General features: G+C 50.6%; 2 protein-coding genes across 7 annotated transcripts in view; one reads left to right on the forward strand and one right to left on the reverse strand.

Moving 5' to 3' along the window:
• RIPOR3 (RIPOR family member 3) overlaps positions 1-12,261 on the forward strand; it is a 62,710-nt gene extending 50,449 nt beyond the window's left edge. For all 5 annotated transcript variants that reach the window (XM_079783732.1, XM_079783733.1, XM_079783734.1 and 2 more), the window contains 11 exons: positions 296-425; positions 1,727-2,299; positions 4,492-4,622; positions 5,059-5,182; positions 5,844-5,979; positions 6,542-6,703; positions 7,317-7,478; positions 7,967-8,169; positions 9,129-9,212; positions 10,563-10,653; positions 11,036-12,261. In XM_079783732.1, the coding sequence (XP_079639858.1) occupies positions 296-425; positions 1,727-2,299; positions 4,492-4,622; positions 5,059-5,182; positions 5,844-5,979; positions 6,542-6,703; positions 7,317-7,478; positions 7,967-8,169; positions 9,129-9,212; positions 10,563-10,653; positions 11,036-11,139 (1,900 nt within the window). In that variant the 3' untranslated portion in view covers positions 11,140-12,261. The remainder of the gene's footprint in view (positions 1-295; positions 426-1,726; positions 2,300-4,491; positions 4,623-5,058; positions 5,183-5,843; positions 5,980-6,541; positions 6,704-7,316; positions 7,479-7,966; positions 8,170-9,128; positions 9,213-10,562; positions 10,654-11,035) is intronic.
• A 70-nt stretch (positions 12,262-12,331) lies between these two features.
• Positions 12,332-24,730, reverse strand: part of PTPN1 (protein tyrosine phosphatase non-receptor type 1) — a 75,073-nt gene continuing 62,674 nt past the window's right edge. Inside the window, exons 4-8 of one of the 2 annotated variants that reach the window (XM_079783738.1) lie at positions 24,285-24,422; positions 20,284-20,493; positions 19,759-19,920; positions 19,318-19,541; positions 12,332-16,555 (exon numbers count right to left, since the gene is read on the reverse strand). In XM_079783738.1, the coding sequence (XP_079639864.1) occupies positions 16,372-16,555; positions 19,318-19,541; positions 19,759-19,920; positions 20,284-20,493; positions 24,285-24,422 (918 nt within the window). In that variant the 3' untranslated portion in view covers positions 12,332-16,371. The remainder of the gene's footprint in view (positions 16,556-19,317; positions 19,542-19,758; positions 19,921-20,283; positions 20,494-24,284; positions 24,423-24,730) is intronic. The other variant, XM_079783737.1, reaches the window with a different exon arrangement.

Below are 24,730 nucleotides of genomic sequence, written 5' to 3' on the forward strand. Positions count from 1 at the left end.
TCCCTGCTCCAGAGGCCCCAGCCTTACTGTGACTGGGACTGGCCCAGAGGTCCTTCTGGGATGGTGCCCTGTACAGATGAGGGATCCATTCACATGAGTGGTGGCCAATCACTGCCCCTTGCCATCTGGCTAAGGGCCCGCAGGGTGGTGGGTGTCTGGGAGACGGTTAAGAAGGTTGAGAATGTGGACCTGGAGTCCCCGGACAAGGCCTCCATCTCCCTTCGGTCCCCTGGCCCTGGACGGGCTTGAGTGTCCTCCAGGCATCAGTGAGACCCTGGCGCTCTCTCCCCTCCAGCCCGTTTGATACTGAGAGCTTCCTGGTGTCACCCAGCCCCACAATCAAGTTCTCTGTGGGCAGCAGGAAGAGCTCCTTGTACAACTGGACACCCCCAAGCACCCCCAGCTTCCGGGAGAGGTACTACCTGGTGAGTGGGCCTCGCCGGCGCAGGGCCGCGGAGGTCTTGCTGGGACTGGTGGTGGGGTGACTTCCCGGGGCAGCATGTGGGACTGGGCTGGGCAGCCTGGCACCTCTCGATGTAGCAAGCTTTGGGTTCAGCCTCCCTTGCTTTGGATTATCTGGGTGTTTTTCTGTACTTTTTCTTCCTTGATGCTGGCCCCTTTATTCGGGGAGTGGGGGGGGGGGGGCGCTGCTCGACTTGGTTGGTTCTCCTGGATACCTTGAATAAGGTTTTCTGGATGGTTCTGTCACCCTGACCATGGCATGGCTTCCAATTTATTTGTTTTAAACTGAATGTATTTCCAGTCAGTAATACCTTGACATACTACACAGTAAAACATCTCTTTCCTCTGACCTCCAGGGACCTTAGGGTCATTGTCAACTTCACACCCTTCTAGAGACACTCTATATCCGTGGTCGGCAAACTGCGGCTCGCGAGCCACATGCGGCTCTTTGGCCCCTTGAGTGTGGCTCTTCCACAAAATACCATGGCCTGGGCAAGTCTATGTTGAAGAAGTGGCGTTAGAAGAAGTTTAAGTTTAAAAAATTTGGCTCTCAAAAGAAATTTCAATCGTTGTACTGTTGATATCTGGCTCTGTTGACTAATGAGTTTGCCGACCACTGCTCTATGCCATCTGGGAGCAGACGCGTCTTTTTCTCCATCTTTTAATCCATAGCAGCCTTTTTAACCTGGTGATGCTTTTGGAGACTGGAGGTGTGAGGGAGGAATAAGGCAGGACTCCGAGGCCCTCAGAACAGGGCGGGAAACACCAAGTGCTTAATTTAATGACGAGCTGCTGCTGTTTCTGTGCAATGAGCACTTACGTGTATTGTATGTCAGGTCCTTCCTTCCGCCATGCATTTCCCTCAAAACTCTATGCCAGGCTCTTCTGCAGGCAGGTGAGGACTGTGCCCTCAGGGAGCACTGCCTGCCCGAGGGGCAGAAAGACCGGGAAATAAAGCAGAACATTCTTCGGCAGGAAGCACAGTCAGTGCAAAGGCCCTGAGGTGGGACTGTGTGAATGAACCTGGAGAGTGTGAGAAACAGCAAGGAGGCCTCTGTGGCTTGGAAGGTGTGAGTTAGAGAGGATGAGGGGTGAGAGCAGAGAGGATGCTGGGTGCCACCAGCACCTCCGAGTCAGCTTGGTGGGCCTCAGTCATCCGGAGAACGTGGGTATGCAGAGCGAGTGTCTGGCGGGGGAGCCCCTCGGGGCCTTGCTGTGGGGCCTGGGGTGGCCAGTGAGGCTGGTCCTGTGTCCCCCTCTCCAGTCTGTCCTGCAGCAGCCAGCGCAGCAGGCCTTGCTGCTGGGCAGTCCAAGGGCCACCTCCATCCTCAGCTACCTGTCCGACAGCGACCTGCGGGGCCCTGGCCTGTGCAGCCGGAGTCAGGAGCTGCCTGAGATGGACTCCTTCAGCTCTGAGGACCCCCGAGACACCGAGACCAGCACGTCAGCATCCACCTCGGACGTGGGGTTCCTGCCCTTGGCCATCGGCCCCAACACCTCCACTGAAGAGGAGGCTCAGGAGGACTCCCCATCCCTGGGCCTCCTGCCAGAGACGGTCCACCTGTCAGGAGGCGCATTTGTGGAGCGGCCTGGCTGGAGGAATTTGGGAGTCGAGAGCCCCAACCTGCCACGGGGCTCCCCACTCTACAACCATACGATGCCGGGCAGCCAGAACGACCACGATGAAGGAGAAACCGGGGACAGAGTGGATGGGCCTGGGGTGACCCTGGAGAGGCCCCTGCAGGAGGTCCTGGATTTACTGAGGTGCGCAGACCCCGCCCAGCCCCGGCTCCAGGAGCTGGAGTACCAGGTCCTCGGCTTCAGGGACCGGCTGAAGGTATGTCCGCTCTTTGGAGGCAGCAGCCCAGCTCTGCCGAGGGTGTAACACCGGGCCCGGGCTCTGGGGCAGCCGCCTGCGCCGGCAGCCGCTCTCACCTCTGCATCGCCAGGGTAGGCACGTCTCCTCTCTGGGCCTCAGTTTGCTCGTCTGTCAAGTGGGGATTACAAGAGCCCTCATTGGGCTGGAAGGAGGATTGGGAGGAAGTTGGGGCTCAGAGTGAATAACTTGCTCCACATCCAGCCAGAGCCCTGCCCCATCTCACATCTTCTGACCCGAGCAGGTGAGGCGGCAGCTCGACACTGAAATCCCAAACTTGGGGCATTCTCATGGCCAGAGCTGGCACCGTGGAAGGTCCCCAGCAACGCCCCCCCCCCCGCCCCCCGAAACCTCTTTACAGGGCCCACGCCAGGGGCTGTCCTTGTGTGGCTCTCAGAGGTGCTGGCCTGGGCAGATTATACGATTTTGGGGGCTTATATAAATTTAAATGTATGTAAAATAAATTGTATCACATCAGCACCTACTTATACATCAATTAATTTATGAAAACACACACTGGCGCTGAAACAGCGTAACGGCTCCCTACAAAAACCTGTTGTTTTATTCCTTCCCCACCCCCAACATTACAAATCAGTGCAGGGGAAAAGAAAGGTGGATTTTCTATCTAGTAACTTAAAAAAAAAAGAATGTTCACTATTTACCACTGCTATGGGCCTGCCTGAAGATTTCAAGAAAAAAAAGAAGAAAAAGAATGTTTTGTTTTGTTTTTCAATTTCTTAACAGCATTTTTTGGTAGAACAATCTCGCAGGAAGCATGCAGCTTGTCACCTGAAATTTGAAAAATGATACTTCACATAAAAATCTTAAAATCATACTGCAATCAGGCAATAATTTTAAACATCTTGAGGAACTCTTCTTTTTTTTTGGCAAACCAAGTTAGAAGAATAAAAATGACTACAGACTATGGTTTTTAGGTTGACTTTTTAAAGAGGAATTATACACGCATGTATGTGTGTATACATGTGTGTGTGTATACATGTGTGTGTGTTTACATATGTACTCATTATTCATGGATTCTCTTTTTGTGAATTCATTTACTTGCAAAAACGTATTTATAGCCCAAATCAATACTCATGGTTCTGTCAGGCTCCGAGTGACAGAAACGTTGAGTCACTGATGTCAGCTCCCTCACTGTAGGTGTGTCCTCTTTGTAGTCTATTTAGTGCTACGTTTTTTCTATTTTTGTGCTTTTTTGGTGCCTGTACTGCTTTAAAGGCCCCCGGGGCTGGGCTGAAGTGCTGGCTAGTGTCCTCAGCGCAGAGGGCAGTGATGTGCCTCCCGGAGAACACACGTGCATTAGGCGTGAGTTTCATGTATTTGGCTTGAATTCATTTAGGCATAAACAATAAGTAAGGTGTCTTTAAACAGAAACACACATAAACAAGGTTACATACTGGCCGCTGATGAAAATGTGACCAGAGGCTCGAAGCTTCAGCATTTCCCCGAGGAGCAGTGGTTCCAGATCATAAGCCAGGGTCGCGGAGACTTTAGAGACCACCGCGGAGACCGAGAATCGCACGCATGCTCAGACCTGCCACCGGGAGGCTCTGAGGACGGAGCAGGGGCAGCGCTCCGACGTGCACCCGACACGACCCCCCCATCAGCGCGGCCTCCAGCCTCCTCTCCTCCCCATCTCCCTGCAATCCGCAGACACCTTTGTGCCTCCTGAAGAGGCGTTTGGCCTGACTCACACCACATTTTAACACTAATTTGAAATCAGTTGTCAATATTTAAAAATGGGGCAGCTTCCACACAATCTAGGTTTCCAGCTTTCCTTAGAAAACGGAACGATCTGGCGACACGGGCCCCACGGTCCGAAGTGGCGGGTGACAGCTGGAGCAGCAGCTTGCCTCTCCGGGGAGGGCACCCCCTCTCCTACTTCGCATGGTCCCGCACTCCCTCCCTCCCTCCTGTCTCTTGCCCTGTTCCCGTGGGCGTCTGTGCCCAGTTGAGACTTTTAAGATCTGTCTCCCTTGAGCTTTTGCACCATACCTTGTCACATGCCACTCGGGAGGGTGCTCGGGGAGTGCTGTGCCCCCGTGCCCATCGCCCACTTGGGGGACGCTGTTAAGGTGGGGGTGCTAGATGGGGTGAGTGGGGAAGGCTGCCCTGAGGTCTTGCTCCGTCCACAGCCCCGCGGAGGCCGCCGGGAGCACAGCTCGGCCGAGAGCCTGATGGAATGCATCCTGGAGAGCTTCGCCTTCCTCAACGCCGACTTTGCCCCCCACGAGCTGTCCCTTTTTGGGGGTCCCCAGGGTCCCCGGTGAGTGCTCCCGCCAGCACTGACCAGGTGACCAGCCTTAGCTCCTTCCTTCCTATCAGCCTCCCGCTATGTCTCCCACTGCCCGATTGGTATTTATTCTGATTATTTATTGTGCTCCCCCTTCTACCCCCCCATGCCCACTGCCTGATACAGAGCAGGTCCCCAGTGACCGGAGTGAAGGAGAAGAGCTCAGCCTAGCCCTGAGCTTTCTGTTCCGAGCCATGGACTTCTTTTGAATCTTAAAAAATAATGATGGAGGACGCAGTAGAGCCTCTAACCTTGACCTGACACGCAGCAGTCACTGCTCCTGACCCCTCTGCATAGCCATCCACCCTCAGCTACCACAGCACCCTGGTCTCCCTGGTCAGAGCTCCCCAGGGAGGGAGGGTTCCCTCTACCCTAACCAGATGGTCACCCAGCTCTCCACTCAACTCAGAAAGGACAGGACCCGGCCCCCACCACCGTCACTGAAAGAGTCATCCAGGGAGCTCACGGCTGGTGCCCCCGAGCTGGACACGCTGCTCACGGTCCACCTCCAAGTCTGCAAGGCTCTGCTGCAGGTGCTAAGGGGCCTGGCGCAAGGGGGTGAGGTGGGAAGGGAGGGACTGGCCAGGGGGCCCGGTGGGGTTGGGAGTTCTCTGCAAAGGGCCGACCTTCAAGGTGGCAGGGAGCACGGTGCAGGGGCCAGAGGCCCGCACCTTGAAAGCCGTTGAGATTGAGGAGGGTCCCCTGGGGAAGCTTCCGGCCAGGCCTGGGTGGAGCCGTGTGGTTCTTCTGCAGCCCAGCCCTGAATCAAAGGCAGTGGCGGTGACGCCTTCAGTCGTAGAAGCCAGAACTGCAATCCAAACGGGCTCAACCTAAAGAGAAAATGTATTGGCTCATAGAACTGACAAGCCCAGAGGTGGGCTTCAGGCCCGGCTGGATCCAGGGTTTCCAATGCCATCCTGACTGGGCCTCTCCCTCTCTCAGCTCTGCTTTCCTGGGTGGGTGGCTTTACTTCCAGGCAGGCTGGTCCCTTCTGGTGGCAAAGGCAGCCCGTGGCCGCTCCAGCCTGGACCCGGTGTCTCAGCCACCTTGGTGAAGGGGGACTCCCAGGTGACAGCCACGGAGCCTCCACAGGGATAGGAAGGGTGGGCCCGGGGCAGGTGAGGGCCACAGTCATGACGGCTGACATCAGAGGGCGTGTCTGTGCTAACCCGGAGCACACGGGCTGCTTCCCAGAAACTGGCCTCTCCTAATCTGCCGAGGATGGTCCAGGAGAGCCTTCTGGAAGAAGTTGCACAGCAAAAGCAGGTCCTGGAGACTCTGTCTATGCTGGATTTTGAGAAGGTCAGAGAGGCGACGTCTGTTGAAGAGAGTAAGTCACTGCCCACCACTGGCTGCTCGTGTGAATGGCACAAAGGGACCGGCTTTGGTGCAGGCGAGCCTCGTCTCCCTTCCTGATGCCCCAAGTTAACGGGAGCCCGGGGGTCCGACTGGACTGGGCTCAGACACTGTGGGGGCCACACAGCCTGGGAGGAAGAGGCACCTGCTGGTGTGACTCTGGGCCTCGGAGCCTCAGCTTCCCCATCTGGGCAATGGGTCAGTGAAGGAATCCTCAGGACACACTCTAGGCACACAGCATGCGCTCACATACACAGCAGCTGTGACCCCAGATCGGCCTCTGCCCCGGGGTCTCCTCTTGTCCACAAGGACAGGCTGGTGACAGCAGTCGCCCCGGGCTGCTGTGAGGACTGTGGGTGGTGCCCCGGGTGAGGTGCTTAGAGCTGCAGCTGCCTGTCCTCTCTCTGGCACGGTGGAGTGTGGGAAAAGGACACTGCATGTCACCCCTCAGCTTCCGACCTCAAGTCCCAGTGGAGGGAAACCTTTGGGGCCTGTGCTCGCTCCTCCGCGCAGCGGGTCTGAGCCTGGGCTCTCAGTCCTCCCGCAGGCCGCACGGAGGAAGGGCTGCCTGCGGCTGTGGAGAGGGTGCACGGAGCCCGGCGGGGTCCTGGCCTGCCCCGCCACCACGCTACTGAACCAGCTCAAGAAAGCGTTCCTGCACAGAGTCAGGGGGAAGTACCCGGGACAACTGGAAATAGGTAACTCCCTTCCTCCCCGCCCCCCAACCCCCCCCCCCCCCCCCATCTGCGTCCGGCTTCAGTGATGTCACAGCAGGCCGAGTGTCTTCATGGCATCAAGCTTGACAGGACTGCAAACACCTCCTCCTGCTGGGGAGAGGGAGGGGCCTGGGACCCTGCAGACATTAGTGGGCTGGGCCTTCTCCTGGGGCAGATTTCATGGCTTCCACCAGAACCTTGAAGGGCTAAGAAAGAACCTTCATGGAAGGTAGGCAAGCCTTTCTCTGCCCCGCAGGGTGGGTTCAGAAGGCAGAGCATTTCCTGCTCACAGCTGGAGGTGACACTCATGCTCCAGAAGCTGGCTGTCAGCAGCTCCGACCACCACCTGGGCTGCTCAGTTGCCTGCATAGTCCCAGTCCTGGCCCCAGTCATGTGACTGTGCCCCCGAGACCGCCCAAGCCCGGGCCTGCGACCCCACCTGGAGCACCCTCCTTCCCCGGGCACAGGCGGTGCAGGGAGGGACCCCCACCCACATGCCCTCAGAAAGCCTGTAAGCTGACCTGGCCCCGCCAGCTAAGAAGCTCCTGGGGGCGAGGTCTCTGTGTCTCAGCCCCGTCCTGTGTCTCCTTGCCAGCGTGCCGCCGGCTCCTGGAGCAGGTGGTCAGCTGCAGCGGGCTGCTCCCCGGAGCCGGCCTCCCCGAGGAACAGACTGTCACCTGGTTCCAGTTTCACAGTTACCTGCAGAGGCAGAGTGTCTCGGACCTGGAGAAGCACTTTGCCCAGCTCACCAAGGAAGGTAGGGGCTGGGAGCGTGGCCACATGCAACAGCAAAGGGACTCCACCCCAGGGCCTCTGTCCCAGCTCCCAGAAGCCAGCTTGGAAGCACCTCTGCATCTTTCCGCTCCAGCTGTTCTTTTAAGAACCCCAATTTAATGAGACTCCATTCAGCCCCTGTGATGAGATTAGCCCTAGGGGAAGAAGACTTGTCTCAGCACGGAGCAGAAGTCACAGCTGGGTATGATGGGAGGCTCCATGGCCTGCGACCCTGAAGTCTGGGCTGGGGCTGTATCAGTTTCCAGGGCGGACTTGGTCCCTTGCTAGAAAGCCTTCCTAGAGATTCCAGGAGGCCCCGCTGAAGCCAGGCCAGATGGGCCTTGGTGACCACATGGGCTTGATCTGGGATTTGCTTCTCCATGGCTAATGCCATGGCCAAACTAACCTGCAGCTGGACAGCCCAGCCGCCATCACAGGGGACCCCGGGCTCACTTCTCCCGTCTCTCCCAGTAACCCTCGTGGAGGAGCTGCAGTGCACGGGGCAGGCCAAGGCGATCAGGAAGCTGCAGGGGAAGCGGCTGGGCCAGCTCCAGCCCCTGCCCCAGACCTTACGGGCCTGGGCACTGCTCCAGCTGGACGGGCCTCCAAAGGTGTGCAGGGCGGCCAGCGCGTCTCTGGCCAGCGCAGCCAAGAACAAGAGCTTTCGGGAAAAGGTATGTATGAGGGGAGGTGGCCGTAGGTGTGGTGAGGTGGAGGGAGGCTTTCTCTCTCGGAAAAGACCAAGGTGTGTGTGACGGGGGCTGCATTGGCCGCACGTTATTTGGATTTAGGGATGCTCCAAACGTGAACACAGCTCTCCTCACGCCATCGCCATCGGCAGCACCAGCCCTGGGAGGGACCACAGGCCACACACCTCCCTCACCTCAGTGTTTCTAAACAACATTATCGATTTGGTCTTTGAGATGTCACTTGCATGTTTCTTGGAATTCCAGTGGTCATCCTCATTTACTTGCAATTAATGTGTCGCTGGTTGGTGGTGTTCAGTCCATTTTTTGAAAACCAAGAAATTGGACCCCCTATGCCTTTTAGGTTCCTGGACCTGTGACTATTCTACATTTAAGATATCAGCCCCCGAGGAGGGCAATATTGGGGCCTTACTATAGTCTCGGGCTCGCTGAGGGCCAGGCACATCCCCAAGTGCTTACAACAATTTTGTGAAGCAAGTGCCAACTTTATTTTCCAGAGGAAGTGACTTGGCCATGGTCATGTGACCAAGGGGGCAGGGGCAGAGCTGTGACTGGAAGAGGTGATGAAGGGGCGATGCTTTTCCGTCTGTGTGTTCAGTTCTCTTGTCTGGCTAAACATCCGATCCTGAGTTAGCATTTCCTCTAGATAGCAGTTCCAGAATGCATTTTGTAGACATTAGACAAAAAGAGCTTTCTTCATTCGGTTACCACCAGACCAGTGTTTTTAGAGAGAAGCTCGGTACTGTAGTATGCATCTCGGGACTTTGCACCTGGCCCAAAGATTAATGAATGGATCATGGCCTGATTTTTGTTTAGAAAAAGTAAGGGCTTGACTTACTATCAGCAATTGGAGGATCAGCCGTGGGCACCGTGGGCTTTGCTTTGGGCACCCTCCCCCCTTCATTCACAGCAGCCTTATTTCCCAGGCTTTGCTTTTCTACACCAACGCCCTGACCGAGAATGATGCAAAACTCCAGCAAGCTGCATGCATGGCACTGAAACATCTCAGGGTGAGTCCAACCTGTCCTCACGGTGATGGAGAAGCCTGCTTGTGTTCAAGTTAGTTCAAAACTTTCCCACCAGGACCAAAAAGATAATAATAAAAAAAAAATCACTGCTGGCAAAAAAGGAGCTGCAGAGCTGGTCTCAGAGGAGCAGCCGCAGCCCCACCAGCCGTGAGCATTTATTTGCTTTGCCTCTGATGAAGCGCAGGTGGCTCCAGGAATTCACTTCTGAACTCTTGCATCATATGCTTTAATATCCTCGATTAAAAATTTCTAATAGCTCATTGCAGAGGAAAAAGAGTGTACAACACATATGTAAATTATCCATCATCCTAACAGAGGAAACTACTGACATTTTGGTGTATTTCCTTTTTGCTTGTGGGTATGTGTGGGCACTGAAAATTGGTATTATAGTTTAAAAACAGTGAACAAAATTACTTTTTGTTAGACTGGTAATGCCTTGGAATTTTTTATAAAGGACCTATCGAAGTTACACCTTAATTTAACCTACTCCCCTACTCTTATTGTAGAAAATTTAGGTTCATTATCCATTTACTATCAATGTCATTATAAGCATTTTTGTGCACAAAGCTTCGACCTCATTGCATCTAGAATTCTCATTTAAATGGCAATTTACTAGGTGAAAAATAGTCCCGCACAGATTAAACACCCCACTCACTCTGGAATGGTTTGGTTATAATCAAATAGCCAGTCAGGGTACCCAGTCAAGGGTGCTGAAGTGCACTCTGTTCCTTGGCCCTGGAGAGCAGCCTGGGGTCAGGGGTCCTGAATTGGAGGCCCTGATTGCCCCTCTCCTAGTCTGACCTGGAGGGAATGGTTGGGAGACCAGGGAGGTAGAAAGGTCCAGAGGGCATCAGGTCTTCACATTTTCAAGATGGGCCTGCCAGCTGTCCATACATCAATGCTAGTGGCCTATTTGCTGGCAGGTGTCAGGACTGAAAAATGAGACCCTTGCAATGGTGCTTCGGATGAACTGAAGGCCACAAGAGCAGCCCAGAGCCTTCAGAAAAGGAATCGGGCCCCAGACCATGCGAGGGCTGGTCCTGCAGGCTTCTACAAGTAGATTCTACCTGCTGCCTAAAATGTCTCCTAATGGCCCCGCCAGCATGGCTCAGTGGTTGAGCATCGACCTATGAACCAGGAAGTCACGGTTTGATTCCCAATCTGGGCACATGCCTAGGTTGTGGGCTCAATCCCTAGTAGGGGGCATGCAGGAGGCAGCCGATCAATGATTCTCATCACTGATGTTTCTCTCTCTCTCCCCCTCTTCCTTCTTCTCTGAAACCAGTAATAATAATAAAAAGTCTCCTAATGGATGCTCTTTTTCCTAAGCAGGGCATCGAAAGCATTGATCAGATTGCTGGCCTGTGCCAGTCTGACCTGGAGGCCGTGAGGGCAGCAGCCCGGGAAGCCACGCTGTCCTTCGGTAAAGTACAGCATCAGTTATTATGTGCAGTGGGCCCTTAGCAAGGTTGTGCTGGAGCAGCCACGGCCGGCTCTCAAAAGATGCAAATTAGCACATGAGATGGCCACTGTTAGCAACCGTTTAACTGCATTTGGCCAAGGCAGGTTTCCTTCATGGTTAAGGTGGCAAGAAATGCTTTATTTCCTCCTTAAACGTCAGTTTATGTTTCTTGGGAATAAAAGCAGATGCAAGGGACATGATTCAATAGGCTCTGTCTTGGACATAAGGGCAAGGCACGAGTTGGCACCCCAATGCCCCCGGCCCCTGAGACCCAGGTGTCAGTAATTGCTAAGGCCATCCAAGGCAGGGAACAATCTAGTGACAAATCATCTTAATGTTGCAGGTGAAAAAGGACGCTTCGCTTTTGAGAAAATGGACAAACTTTGCTTAGAACAAAGAGAAGAAGCCTTTTTCCAGGAGGCAGATGTTGAAATCACAATATTTTAAAAAAAATCTCAGCCGATGAGCTCAAAGCTGGCATCTTTGTTTTTGCTGCTGCCCAGTCCTGACACAGGGGCTGAGCTGTGGATGGGGGCACGCTGTGTGCGCCCCTGAAGTGTGATCTGGCCAGAGTTGCTCCCTGAGTCTCAGATCAGTTATAAAGCCCCAGGGCACAAGTGGGACTTTTGTATAGGAGCACATGGGCCCAGCCACTTCAACCAACCTATCAGCTTTTGGCTTTGAGAATCTGTTCCCCAGGATGCAAAGCCAGCCATGCTATGGAGTTGAGGCCTGGAATAAAAGGCTCCAAGGTGACCTTGTCTCCTTGCAAGTCAGCTGGCTCAGCACCTCTGGCTCAACAAATACTGGGACTGAGGAGGCCGGCAGGCCTATGAGCTTGGTAAGGAAAGAGTGCGGCGGGTCGAGTCATTTCCACTGCACAGAGCCAGGGGTTCTGATTCAGCTCTTAACCTGAGCTGTGGCCCAAATGCCCGGTGGCAGTCTGCTGCCCACGGACCTTCTTCCCACCATGTTCAAGGGCACAAAGGAAGGCAGAAGCCTCGAGTATCACGTCAGTAAAAGCATTCACTGTGACTTCACTAAACAAAGTGAAATCCCACTTCTGAAGCAAGTCAACTTAGGGCCTAGTAAATAAATTGCTTCAGATGCCATAGTTGGTGTGAAGAAAGATTTCACAGAACAGCATGTTGTTTTAAAGACACAAAGTTAGTTTCCTGTTAAGTCTAAGACTCGAATGTGTCCTGAGCTATTGTGTTAATGATGTTGAGATAACCTGGGGTGTGCATGTGGCTATCAACAATGGCATCAGAGAACTTTGTAACTTAAACATTCTCATTTAATTTCCTATATATATTTTGTGTTTTTCGATTTAACTTAGTATTTATTTGATTTGTTTATATGTTGAACTTTCTGAAATTTCAATTAAAAAGAACAATTTTTATTGGTGTTTCATTTTACCTGAAAAAAGTAAATAGTGGTTGTTTTCAAGCATCCCGCTGGGGAAGTCGCCCCTCCTGTCCCTGAGTGCACTTGCTCCAGTGTGACACCGTGGAGCGGGTTCTCCCACAGAAGTAGGCGTAGGAAGGCAGTGTGCCCTTGGATTCTCGTCAGGCTCCCCAGACGCTCTCTCCTACCCAGACATCATGAGGTATGGCCTTTGGCCCCATCTGATTTCTGTTCCAAAGTCACAAACTTAGTTATTTTTTTTCCACACTGGCATTCCACCTCTTCATAAAAGCTTAGATGCCATTTTTTGGTATGTGAAACAGATGGAAGTGACCGTGGGTGTGGCACCACCATCCTGGCCGCCACAGTGGGTACTGTGTGGTTACGTGACCATGACTATGCTTGTTTCCCACTTCCAGGATCCTGCCAGGAGGCCAAAGCATAAACAGTTCACTCAGCAGCCAGCCTTGAAACAGTCAGAAAGCCTTGAAGGATATAAGAAAATTCTTTGTACCTCTTTGCAACATTTTGCAAGTCTGAAATTATCTCAAAACAAAAAGCCAAAAAATCATTTTAGGGGAGATTTACATTTATTTTGTACAAAAAAGGAAGACTACATGATTTTGCACATCTTACTATTCCCACGTCAATTCTACATCGAACATGACCGTACTGAGATGCGGTAACAACCACTGGGTCTCACAGGCAGTTGGTTAAGAGGCATGTTCTTGAGGTCTGAACAGCTTTTCCAACAACTTGTGCACGTTTGTTAAGTTATCCAAGGGCCCCATGTGCCAAAGGTGGGTTCTGCTGAAGAAAGGAGGTTGAGGCAGGATGTGTTAAATGAACTCCCATTCAGGGAGAATGCCCCAGTGCATCTTGTGGAGGCCCTTGTGATTCCTAACACGTGGAAACTTGTAACCCCGCTTGACAACATCTGCCTCACATCAGCAGGGGTGGAAAGTAGGGTTGTCCATTCTGGTTTAGGCCCAGTTAAGCAAAGAAATGGGAAGCACCCCGAATCCATATTCTTTAGAAAAAAAAATTTTATTGTTGCAACTAAAATGCAAACCCATCATTTTTATATGGCAAGTTGGAAAACTGTACAGTTTGACAGTTCTGTGAAATCACAGAAAACCCTGAGACGCGCCCCCCGCCCCACCCCGTCATGCATCCACGTATACACACACCTGAAAAGGTATTATACCAAAACACCTCGCTTTTTTTGTTTGTTTTTATTTTTGTAAAAATGGTGTATTCCATGGCCATTGTAAAAAATAATGACCTGCTGAGTAAATATTGGTTTAAGGCATATAGCAGAGCAGCTCGCTACTTCTCTAACATACGTGTAACAAGATGGAGAGCCACCTGTTTTCCAAAGATAGGAGGTTAAACCAGTATATCCATTTTGAAATGCTACTATATATACACACCCAAACTACTACATACATATACAGGACTTCAAAAACAAACAAGCCCAACTCAAAATGCTTGCAGCCTGGCACCTCAGCCTCATCCACACCTCACAAGGCTCTGCGGGGCGATGCCTCAAATGTTCCCACCACAGAATTTCTCTGCACGGGCTTCTAACACGTGAAAGGCAAAATGTGAAAATGCTGGCAAAAGAGCAGCTCATGAGCTACAGCTGCCTTTTTTTCTTGTTAAAAAAGCCACTTAATGTGGAGGTCTTAAGTTCCCCTCACAAGAAGAGTCGTGAGCACCATCAGTCCCCAGGGTTCAAGGGCAGGGGCAGACAGGCCTCTTTCAGCAAGGCCCTCCGACTGAGAAAGCAGCCGGCTGACTCCAAGGGACCGTCATCATCCAGGTTGCTTTCAAGTGTGGTTTCCAACAGTTGCCTTGGTTCCAAATCACAGTCTTCTCAAGAAGAGTGTGTACTTGGGACAGTGGAGGCTGATCCCAAAGGTGTGTGTGCAGGGGACCCTGCTTGCCTAAATGTCCAGAGCGTGAGGTGTGACTATGGCTTCCCGTCTCCTTGGAATGTTTGTTACAGTGGGCCCCAGCCGGACCTCACCAGGAAGTCACCAGAGTTTCATGCCAGGAATTAGGCCAATATCTGTTACTGGAAACATCCCTCCAGTGCTGAACAGCGAATAGTTCAGCAACAGTCTGAGGAACCACAGCCATGTAATGGTCTGATCATGCAAGGGGAAATTGGACTTATACACGAGGGCACTTTATAAGCAGAGATCTAAGTATTTCAAGCACGTGGTATTTGATCAGGACACAAGAAGACTGAACATGCATTCTAATACCCACGGGGAAAGTGGTGATCGAGAATAAAGTTCTAGTAGATAAAACTGGGGAGGGGAATAACCGGACAAAGTCATCTCCCGTCATGTATGTTAAATATCCAAGTGTTCGTTATATATTACCCCACTGCTCTATAAACAAATGCCAAACCTCCTCTCACATTACCCACAGTGTCATGAAATACCCACCGCTCACAGCTGTCCTCCTTCCTAGCACTGGTCTGACGCAGTGGGCTCATGGCAAAGTCATACGTTCCCAGCACTACCTGAGGGTTTTTTATTGTACTTTTTGAGAAAGCCTTTCATGCTAGGCTGACATCAAAACATTTTAATACATTATTGGTTTAAGAAAATGCTAGTGCACTATGGACACCTCTGGGGAAAAAAATAAAAAAATAAATATGGAGTGGAGAGGCTCTCCGCAGAGTCTCCCAGGAAATTCCGTGTGCCGCCCTGCACAGGCCACCTTCCTCTGTGCCAGCAGCATGGGACTCTCTTCTGCTCTCCTCAAAAAGACAGGTTGTGAATTTGGTACATAAAGAAGGGGCGGGGGGGGGGGGGGGTGAGTAAAATGAAAGGGGTAGTTTCAAACTACCAACAGCTGGGGAGGGTAGTTTCAGTGCAGGGCAAACATCTGCCCCGTCACACTGGCCACGCTGTGCGTCGGCCCTTACCTACCACGTTGCCTGCTAGTCAGGTGCGGGCTCTGTGAGTGGAGCGGGCAGTGGGGTGGAGGTGGGTCAGATTATGTGTTGTTGTTGAACAGGAACTGGAATGAAACCAAACATTTTCAGTTGAGCCCGGACCTGCCCGGCAGAGCTGCAGACTTGGTACTACCTGGCCACCCCCAAACCCTGGCCACTCCAATAAAAGAGGCTTTTATTTATTTATTTTTACAACAGCCCCCACCCCTTCCAAAAATCACCCCTAAGGAAAAACTGTGTGTTACTAAACCATCTGATGCACTCAAAGATCGTCACCTGAAAAGAGGTAAAATTTTAAAATGATATAAGTCTTGTGAGGTTACTTCCATGACCAGAGTTTTGAAGCTAATCCTCCCTTCCCCTTACTTTAACAGCAACTCACTTCTCAGGTGTGGATGTCTACTAAAATGGCATTTACAGTCCAAATCAAGTGGGAACTGCTCCTTCTGGATCTCAATGGCAGGGTAAAAAGCCGGTGGCCACCCACCCTGTGGTGACCTCTGACCCTGAGGCAGGGTCCTCAAGGAACCCTGTTTTGGATGGGTGCTGAGGGCAGGACATGAGCAAGATGGCTGCTACAAGAAGGGATCAATGGAGACATGAATGAGGGAAAAACAGTGGGGACACCCTGAGCAAAAGCACGAGCCAGGTTTACTAGTAATTCCTACAGATGGCCTTTTGTTGTTTTTCTTCTTAAGTGGGAAAGCTGGCAGGACCTGGCCAAGCTCAGTGCGCACAGCAGAGGAAGTGACTGAGCAAGTCAGCGTCCTATACCCTTAAACCCTCGTCTGCAGAGGACTCTACATTCCTCAGTGTGGGAGTCTTTCCCTGGGAAATCAAATAGAAATTGTGTATCAGGTTACACCAGCTAAGGGTATAAGAAAGTTTCATAAGTGCCTAGTCTTTTTCCCCCCCAGAAATAACAAAAAGCTGCTTCTTTATAAAGGTTAAAAACAACAATGTGTTGTAATTCTATTTTTTCCCCAAAAACAAATGAAAAAAAAAAAAAAAGAAAAGAGAGAAAGAAAGAGAGAAAGAGATGTATTTGGCATTTTCTCTACTTACTCCTGAATAGGTTAAGGCCCTGAGATTAGACGCTTGTATTCTTGGGACCACAGGGCTCCTTAAAACCCCAGTGCATCAATCCTCAATTCTCTCGTTAGCCCTTCACAGTTCCAGACTTTAAAACCTTTGATCTGTTTCTTCTGAGACTGGCTCAGATCCTTCCACAGCACTGAATGCTAACGCCAGGCTGTCGGCCAGTGCTTTCTGTACACACGGTCTCACCAGCACGTCCGTCAGTGAAAACATACCCTGTAGCAGAGGTACGCGCCAGCCGTGAGGACCGTGGCCATGCACATGTTGACCAGAAAGGGCTTCCAGTGAGTCAGCGCCTGGTCCTGCTCCTCCTTGGGTGGCGATGGCTCCTGGGTAGGACCTGCCCCCACGACCCGCCTTCTGACTTCAGTGTCTTGACTCGTGCTGAGGAATGAGAGGGGCAGAGATGGGTTATTCACTCGGGAAGACAATGGCAAAGACACTATTATGGGGGAAGGGGAAGGGAATTCTAGTGCTGACATGGGTCTAGGGCCCACTTGTCACTGCCTCCTCCCAGGGGTTCAGGTGGTCCTCAGAGCCAGGGCAGGGCTCAGGAGTCCTGTGGACTCCTTAGTGATGGAGGGTGGGTAAAGGTCTGATAAGTACAGCCACTGGTGTAAAGACAAGTGCTAACTTTGCCCTGGAGTCTGCTGTAGAATGTTCCCATTCAGATCAGGAAAGGCAATGGTTCCACATGCTTCCACACCCTCCCAGGACACCCTGATAGATGCTGATCCACGAGGCCTTTGTCGCTGCTGACATGAAGACACCACACATTCCCACTGACCCTCTGCCCACCTCTCCCAGGCCCGAATCCCAAGCACTAATCCAATCCTGCCAGGGGGACCCTTTCCCAGGCGTCCTGTGTGCAGTCAGTCATCTAGCTGCCTTCATGATGCAGTGTTCTTGCTCCAGGGCTGTCTCAGGAGAGGCTCATGGGCCCATGAGAAGCCAGGCCCTTCTTCTCCACTCCCCTCCTGCTCCAGGCCTTTTCCTTCCCACCCTTGCCTCCATCAAGGAGGCCCTGGCCACAGGAAGTTGGGCCTCACACACGCATCCGTGTGTGAGGCACCACCTTCCCAGGAGACAGGAGGAGGCTGCAGGAGCACTTGGTTGCAGCGCCCTCCCTAAGAGGCCCTGGCGCAGCACTGAGGTCTATGGGCATGTGGGCTCCCACAGGTACCCAGCAGCACTTCGGTTCTTGGTACAACTCCATTTTTTTTCTGGAACTCTCTGGCTTTTAGCTTCCCAAATCCCCTATTTCCCTACACAGCATCTTCATACACAGAATGTGAAAGGCATTGCTCTCTCCACAAATAAAGAAAACAGAACACAAATGCGACGTAAGTCATTTGCAGCCTGTTTCTCTCATCCTTGGCCCTCTGTGAGCCCCCAGATGGAGCACCCTGGCCCACCCTGAGAATGTCAACAGAGGCCCTGGGAAACCGGGCACAGCGTCCCTGAGGGACAGCCAATGACCTGTTGCACATCACAAGGCACCTGCTCTGGGAGCCCACTGGACAAGTTCCTCTCCAGAACCAAGTCTGGTGTTTCTGTGATAAGGACCAGTTGCATGAAGGACCTGCAGACTCAGGTTCATGAGTCAGAATTGGTGCCTGGGTGAGACACTGATGATCAATTTAACCAGAGGACCCTGTGGGGTACACATGGTCACTCGCTTTCTCGGATACTGCCACACCAATGTCCAGCCACAGGAGAACAGCCAGCTCCATTCTTTATGAGCTGCAGAGCATCCCAACAAAGGGAGAAAGAGGATTTACCTAATCCCTGGGTATACAATTGACTCATCTCTAATTTCTCACCATTACAAATGATGTCGCAACAAACACCTTTTCCTATACACTCTTTGCACATTTGTTTGAGAACTACTGTAGGCTAATTTTCTAGATACAAATTCTGGGTAAAAATGTGCACTCATCTTAAATTCCCTCCCAAACAGCAGGGACCAAGGACACTGCCTCCCTAGTTTCAGGGCGGAGCTAACTCCCATGCATTTTCTTAGTTTCCACAGTCCACCTCTTGTAGGCAGCCTTCTTGACACTCAGGGAAGGCTGCGTGTCTCTTCTCCGCGTGCACCCCATCACATCACTGACCACAGGCTCCCATTACAATTTACTGTCCCCTTCCCAACAACAGGGTCTAAAACATAGACCAGCAGCTATATTCTAGTTATCTCAGTATTTCACATGCATCCATAGGGCTGGATAATCTTTGTTCAACTATAAGGGAAGGAGCCCTGGCCGGTTTGGCTCAATAGTTAGCATGTCGGCCAAAGGGTCGCAGGTTCAATTCCCAGTCAAGGCCACGTACCATGGTTGTAGGTTCAATCCCTGGCCCCAGTTGGGGCGACAATGGGAATCAACCAATTGATGTGTCTCTCACATTGATGTTTCTCTCTTTCTCCCCCCTACCTTTCATTCCCTCTAAAAGAAAAATAAATGGAAAAAAATAAATGGGTGAGGATTAAGAAAATAATAAAGAACTATAAGGAAGCAAAATGGCAATCCACTTGGGTCAAGATTTTTTTTTAAATATTTTATTGATTTTTTACAGAGAGGAAGGGAGAGAAATAGAGAGTTAGAAACATCAATGAGAGAGAAACATCGATCAGCTACCTCCTGCACACCCCCTACTGGGGATGTGCCCGCAACCATGGTACATGCCCTTGACCAAAATTGAATCTGAGACCCTTCAGTCCGCAGGCCAACACTCTATCCACTGAGCCAAACCAGTCAGGGCTACATGAAAAGTTTAAGTTCCCAAAAAGACCATTTTGGGGGCTGAAGGTACATGGTCAAGTGTGGACATCCCATTTCTGGACTGGCTGGAAGCCTGGGGGAGGGGACTGTCATCACTGGACAGGATGCCCAGCATGCTGGACTCCTGATTCCAACCAGCACCACAAGGTGGTGCTAGAACCCCACTGAAGTTGGTTACTTCCCAGGGCCAACCTGTGGCTCTGTGCCTGGGCTCCTCCAGCCAGGGGAGGAGCAGGACAGTCCAGGGGCTCCATTCCCCAAGGACATAGAAGCACTGTGTGCCAACAGGAGGCTGCATCCACAGGGTTTCTGGAACAGAAGGTCATTTCTCCTCACCCCCAATAAGCCAGGACCATCTCACATTACCTTTCTATGTTACAGGGGACACTTAAGGGGGTTCTGGTTTCTTCCTTGATGGGGCCATCTTCTTTATCCTCCTCGGACTCATCCTTTACCCACTGGTGGTTTGGGAAGAACTCCTTGCATTTCCCATTGTGTGGCTCCAGGATTCGTTTGGGTGGTCGGGGAGGGGGTGGGACATGCTCAGGTGGGGGCTCCAGGTCCTCGTGGGAGAGCTCCTTCCATTGCTCCTGGAAAAAGCAGCAAATGGAGCCCCGTCAATGTTTGTGCCTGTCTGCTCTGTCAGGAAATCTGTCCCTTTCAGTGAGCAGAGGTGATGGCTTGGTGAGAGGCTATCGGGTCTCTAGACATACACTTGAAGATGACAGTGTTTGAATTTTTACAACGGACAGCTCCCTTCTTCAGAGACAAAAATTGAAAATCAATGAAAGCAAAAGCAATGCTGACCTGCACTGAAGAGTCTCCCATGATGAATTTGGCACCTTCGATCACAGCTAGGTAGGAGAAACGGAGCTGGTCTGCGGTCTGGATCAGCCCCATCCGAAACTTCCTCATTTCTAACAGAACTTTCTTGATATCAACAGAAGAAGGGTCTTTCCTTTTATCCATCTAAAAGCCAGACAGGAGACACAACTCAGCCAGCCCAACTCTCCAGTGCCCACTCAGAAAAAAATCACAGCAGGGAAGGCAGGATTCTAGAAAATGTGAGCCAGTGCAGCAAAACTGGGCCCATGTAAGCAGGTGGGAAAGAATGAGAGACAGGGGATTCTTTGGATCTTCCTGGATTTCACTGTAAAATTAAGACTATCCCTCTGAACAAAGCTATTTAGGGTAAAGCTATTTTTACAGAAGGGAAGCTGTTACAAAGGGAAGATCAAAGGGATTGTTTACTGCAGGGAAGCTGTGGCCAGGCCAGAGGAGAGGTTTACAAATGGTCCCTTCTTTTCCTGGATTCTTCAAGGGCCTCCTTACCAGCAAGAGACAGGTGTCAGCAAGACAGAAGGTCCCCGACCTGCCGATGCCGGCACTGCAGTGCACCACGACTGGGCCGTGCTCACGGCTGAGTGACCCCGACTCTCGGACTTTGAAAAGAAAGTTCAGGAATGAGGCTGGCGATTCAGGGACTCCGAAGTCAGGCCACGTGGTATAGTGGAAATGTAGGATCTCTCGAGTTTCTTTAGACTGAAAGAGAAAAATACTCATGCAGATTCTAAGAGAATTATCTGTACAGAAATCGCAGGTTCCAAGTAAGCACAAAGTGCCTCCATTCACTCCAAGAACAGCTTTAACTCTCAGATCTTCTCCCAGGGACAATGAGCCTCCCAGATCACACATACCAAGCACCGAGGTGCCGGGCCCTGGGCTTGACACTAGACCACAGGCTGCCCCTGCTCTGACTTCACTTCCTTTAGGATGGAGCAGCCTCGCCCAGCTCTTTTCTCCACTATCCCTCTCACCTCTGCTGCCTTCATGATTACAACTGATTTCTCTCTGCCCCACAGTGATGCTGCACTGCCACCCACGAAAACCATGCCATAAAGCAGCACAAGGTTTCACATGAAAGAGTGAAAACATAAACTGCGTGTATGTGGCATCAGCTCTGGGTAACTTTATCAGACTATCTGGACATCTCAGAGGATTGTCATTTTAGAAAAAAAAAAAAGGCAACCAACTTCACTTCCAAAGACTGGAGGTTGCCACATATGGCTCAATGCCCAGCTGAAGAGATGATCCTGAGCATTTACTTAATTTTAGTGCTGAGCACAGTGGTTCACTGAGTGCTCACACTAGCCCTTCAAGGCATGTATTCCCATTATTCCCATTTTCCAGATTAGGAGACTGAGGCTCAGAGGCCAACCCTCCATTAAGGAGTTTCAATCTAAGTTTGCTTGACTCAAGCCCATGTTCAGAGACAGTTTCAGTAACTTTAAAAAAAAAATTATATATATATTTATTGATTTCAGAAAGGAAGGGAAAGGAATAGAGAGACAGAAACATCAATGATGAGAGACAATCATTTATTGGCTGCCTCCTGCAAGCCCCCTATTGGGGGTTGAGCCTGCAACCCAGGCATGTGCCCTTGACCGGAATCAAACCTGGGAGAGACCCTTTAGTCCGCAGGCCGATACTCCATCCACTGAACCAAACCAGCTAGGGCAGGTTTGAAAGGACCCGGCCCGTGTCCCCAAGTGTTTCTCCCCTGGCCCAGTCTGCTCCCCTTGGAGCAGAAAGAAGAATGACTTCTGGTGCTGCTTCTAGCTCTGCTCCTTCCTCTGAGCCTCAGAGTCCAGACCCAGAATGGACACCTGGTCTCCAGTAGCAATGATCAAAATGCAGTTCTCATTGGGAAGAGAGCACTCAAGAGCTTTCTAAGCTAAAGGCACACAGTAAATGGGAACCAGGCACTGGGTAAGTAAGGCCTTTAATCCTTGCAAAAGTGGGCATAGGAAGGTTTGAAGGAACCATGCCAACCTTAAGGGTCTCCTACAAAGCCGTGCCAAGAACCATGGCAGTGCCTAGGTCACCTGGACAGCGGCTGATGGAGAAGGGCTCAGGCCAGAGACCCATTTACTAACACTGTCTTCCTTCATTTGGCAAATGTTCACAACATGCCTATCATGTGCCAGCCACCATGAGGTAAAGATACAACCCTTGCCCTTCCAGAGCTTACAACTTAGTTATAACAACTTTCTCTGACTCTAGTGTGATGAAAACAAATGAAAGGACCTATAATAAACACCAATGACCTAAAATCAGAAAAGACTACCCACATTCAACCCTGCACCAGCTATTGCATACACTGCTATCTTTCTATAGAACAGGGAGAAATCTACCTATGACATTAGGGTAATTTATAGAATCACTAGAGGCCTGGTGCACGAAATTTGTGCAAGGGGCTTGGCCCTCGTGGCCCCGCGCACTGGTCATTCCGGAATGTCGTTCAGAATGTTCCACCATCTGGTCTACTTACCATATTAGCTCTTTATTATATAGGATACTAAGCAATTCCATTCTTTCCTCCCTAGCAAATGATCTCCTAATATTTTACTGGCTTAAAAAAGAAATGCCTCTTATATTTTTTAGGGAAAGAAAAGCACTTAATATATATTTAAAAGTATGCTAAAAGTGAGTTATCTCTTTTAATCCTAAAGATGATGTGGGTTATTTCTTGTTTATACCCTCCCTCACACCTGCCCAGCTTGTTCTCAAGGAATTCATTCTAGAGCTGTGCTTGAACAGATACACATGTCTGAGAAGAGACTTTTTAAAAACAAAGCCTGTTAGAGCAAAGAGATCCTCCTAACTAACACTGAAGCCTCTGAGCGGCTGTATCTGCTCCACCACCAACATAGCACAAACCTCTTCTGCTCCGTCCAAATTCCGTTTCCCTCAACAAGCAGGAGAAATATTCTCAAGAGTTTACCAGAAGTCACTCTTAATATATTGGGTTTGCAAATGCTCAAAAGCATTTTAAAAAGTCTACTACATAATCCTTCAGGCACATTCCAGCCTGCTGCCAACATTACTCCTGAAAATCCTCCATCAAACCCCTCCATAAATCACTCCCTTGAGCCTCCGTGCATGGCTAGGGCAGGGCTCACAGCTTGAGCTATCACAGAGGGAGAAGAGAGAGAGCACTCAGATAAACCACACTGCTGCATTCCTCAAAAGCCATGCGATTTTAACCTGTTCTCTACTTCACAGTGACCTGCGCTATGTTCTCCACCTTACTTCAACTACTAAATTCAGCAGCTGGAGTCATGATGACTGGAGAGCACCTAAGCAGCAAATGTAACTCAGACACAGCTCCTTACTCTTTAACACCGCCCGAAAGCCCCAATCCATATGATTCCCACCCCTGACTTTGTCTTTAACTGGTCATCTGTGCTGCTCCTAGAATGATCTCATGTGACTTCAACCCCACAGCACTGCTAACCCTTCCTGAGCACATGCTCTAGGCCTGGTGCTGCTCTAACACTTCACATATATTACCTCCTCCAACCGTCAGAAAACTGAGACACGGTGAGCCATATGCCCCTTGCCCAGAGACTGCCAGTTTGATATGGTGGGCCAGGATCAATCCCAGGCATTCTAGTTCCAGAAGGTAGTGGCTGACCACCTCGATTGGGCATGTCCCCAGGAACTGCCTTGAGCTATGGGCTCCTCAGAGAGATGGCTCCAGGTGAGCGATTCAGAATCCTCAGGGGCAGGGCCTTCTGTGTTGCTGTTTCTTAGCACAGTGTCTTGCCATGTTCCAGTACCACCTTTTACTAATAGCCAGCCTTTGGTATTATCAATTCTTCCCATAACAAATAAACCTAAGACCTTACCTAGAAAACTTACACTGGCTATGAAACTTATGAAACTGGGCTGAGCCCTAGAAGGACCCTTTCCCCTCTCTTCAGAAGAAAGGCCGCAGACAATGAAAGAAGGCAGCATGCTCTGCTGGTATTTAACCTGCAGGCTTCCCTTTCAATCCTCTGCAAAGGCAGGAACAGATAAGTTTTAGATAAGAAACTCCCCTCTCCTAAGAACTGGTGTTACCTAATGTTCAAGTTTAGAGAGAGAGTGAGCTTCATGGGAAAAGAGGTATATAAGACCCCTCCCTTGCCACTCAAGACATCTCTGATGATCTGATAAATAAGCAGGGAAGGTCTGCTCACCATAGTGCCAAAACCACATCTTGCTCAGGGTTTACAAAACCAGGAAAACTGGAATTGGGTAATTATCACCCAAAGAAAAATCTCAACCAGTAACCGTGTGAAATACCGTATTTTCCGGCGTATAAGACGACTTTTTAACCCAGGAAAATCTTCTCAAAAGTCGGGGGTCGTCTTATACGCCGGGTGTCATCTTATAGGGCGGGTATATCCCAAACTCTATATTTTAACTGGAAAAGTTGGGGGTCGTCTTATACGCCCAGTCGTCTTATACGCTGGAAAATACGGTACCTAAGAACATGCCATACTTACTGTCAGGTTTTCCAATTCTAGTTGTCGTACTGTGTAATATGACTTAATATCTTCAGAGATCAATGTTAATTTCAAATTTGTGTCTTCAAAGATCATTTCTTTTTCTTCTTTTTGTGGCCAGTACTGTGCACATTTTAACTAGGGGAGAAAATAACAATGAATTACTGTGAGCAAATGACTGTTTTCCTATGACAGAAGGTTCAAAGTACCTTCCATGAACTTGAAGAAAACCCAAAGGCCTGAGGCTTTCTGACCTTGGAAGTCACCATCAGCATAACCTGCCTTCCCTTAGGAGAGATGGGGAGGGGCTTGTAAAGATCAAGCCAGGGCTAGTTGTACAGGCAGGATAGACTTCCAAAGCCAGCGGCTCCCTGGTAATCAGACAGTGAGGTGTTTCACGGATCAGATCCTTTTCCTATCACCTACGAGGGGAAGCCATATTACAC

This window comes from Cnephaeus nilssonii (genome assembly GCF_951640355.1).
Source record: "Cnephaeus nilssonii genome assembly, chromosome: 11".
NCBI classification, from domain to species: Eukaryota; Metazoa; Chordata; class Mammalia; order Chiroptera; family Vespertilionidae; genus Cnephaeus; species Cnephaeus nilssonii.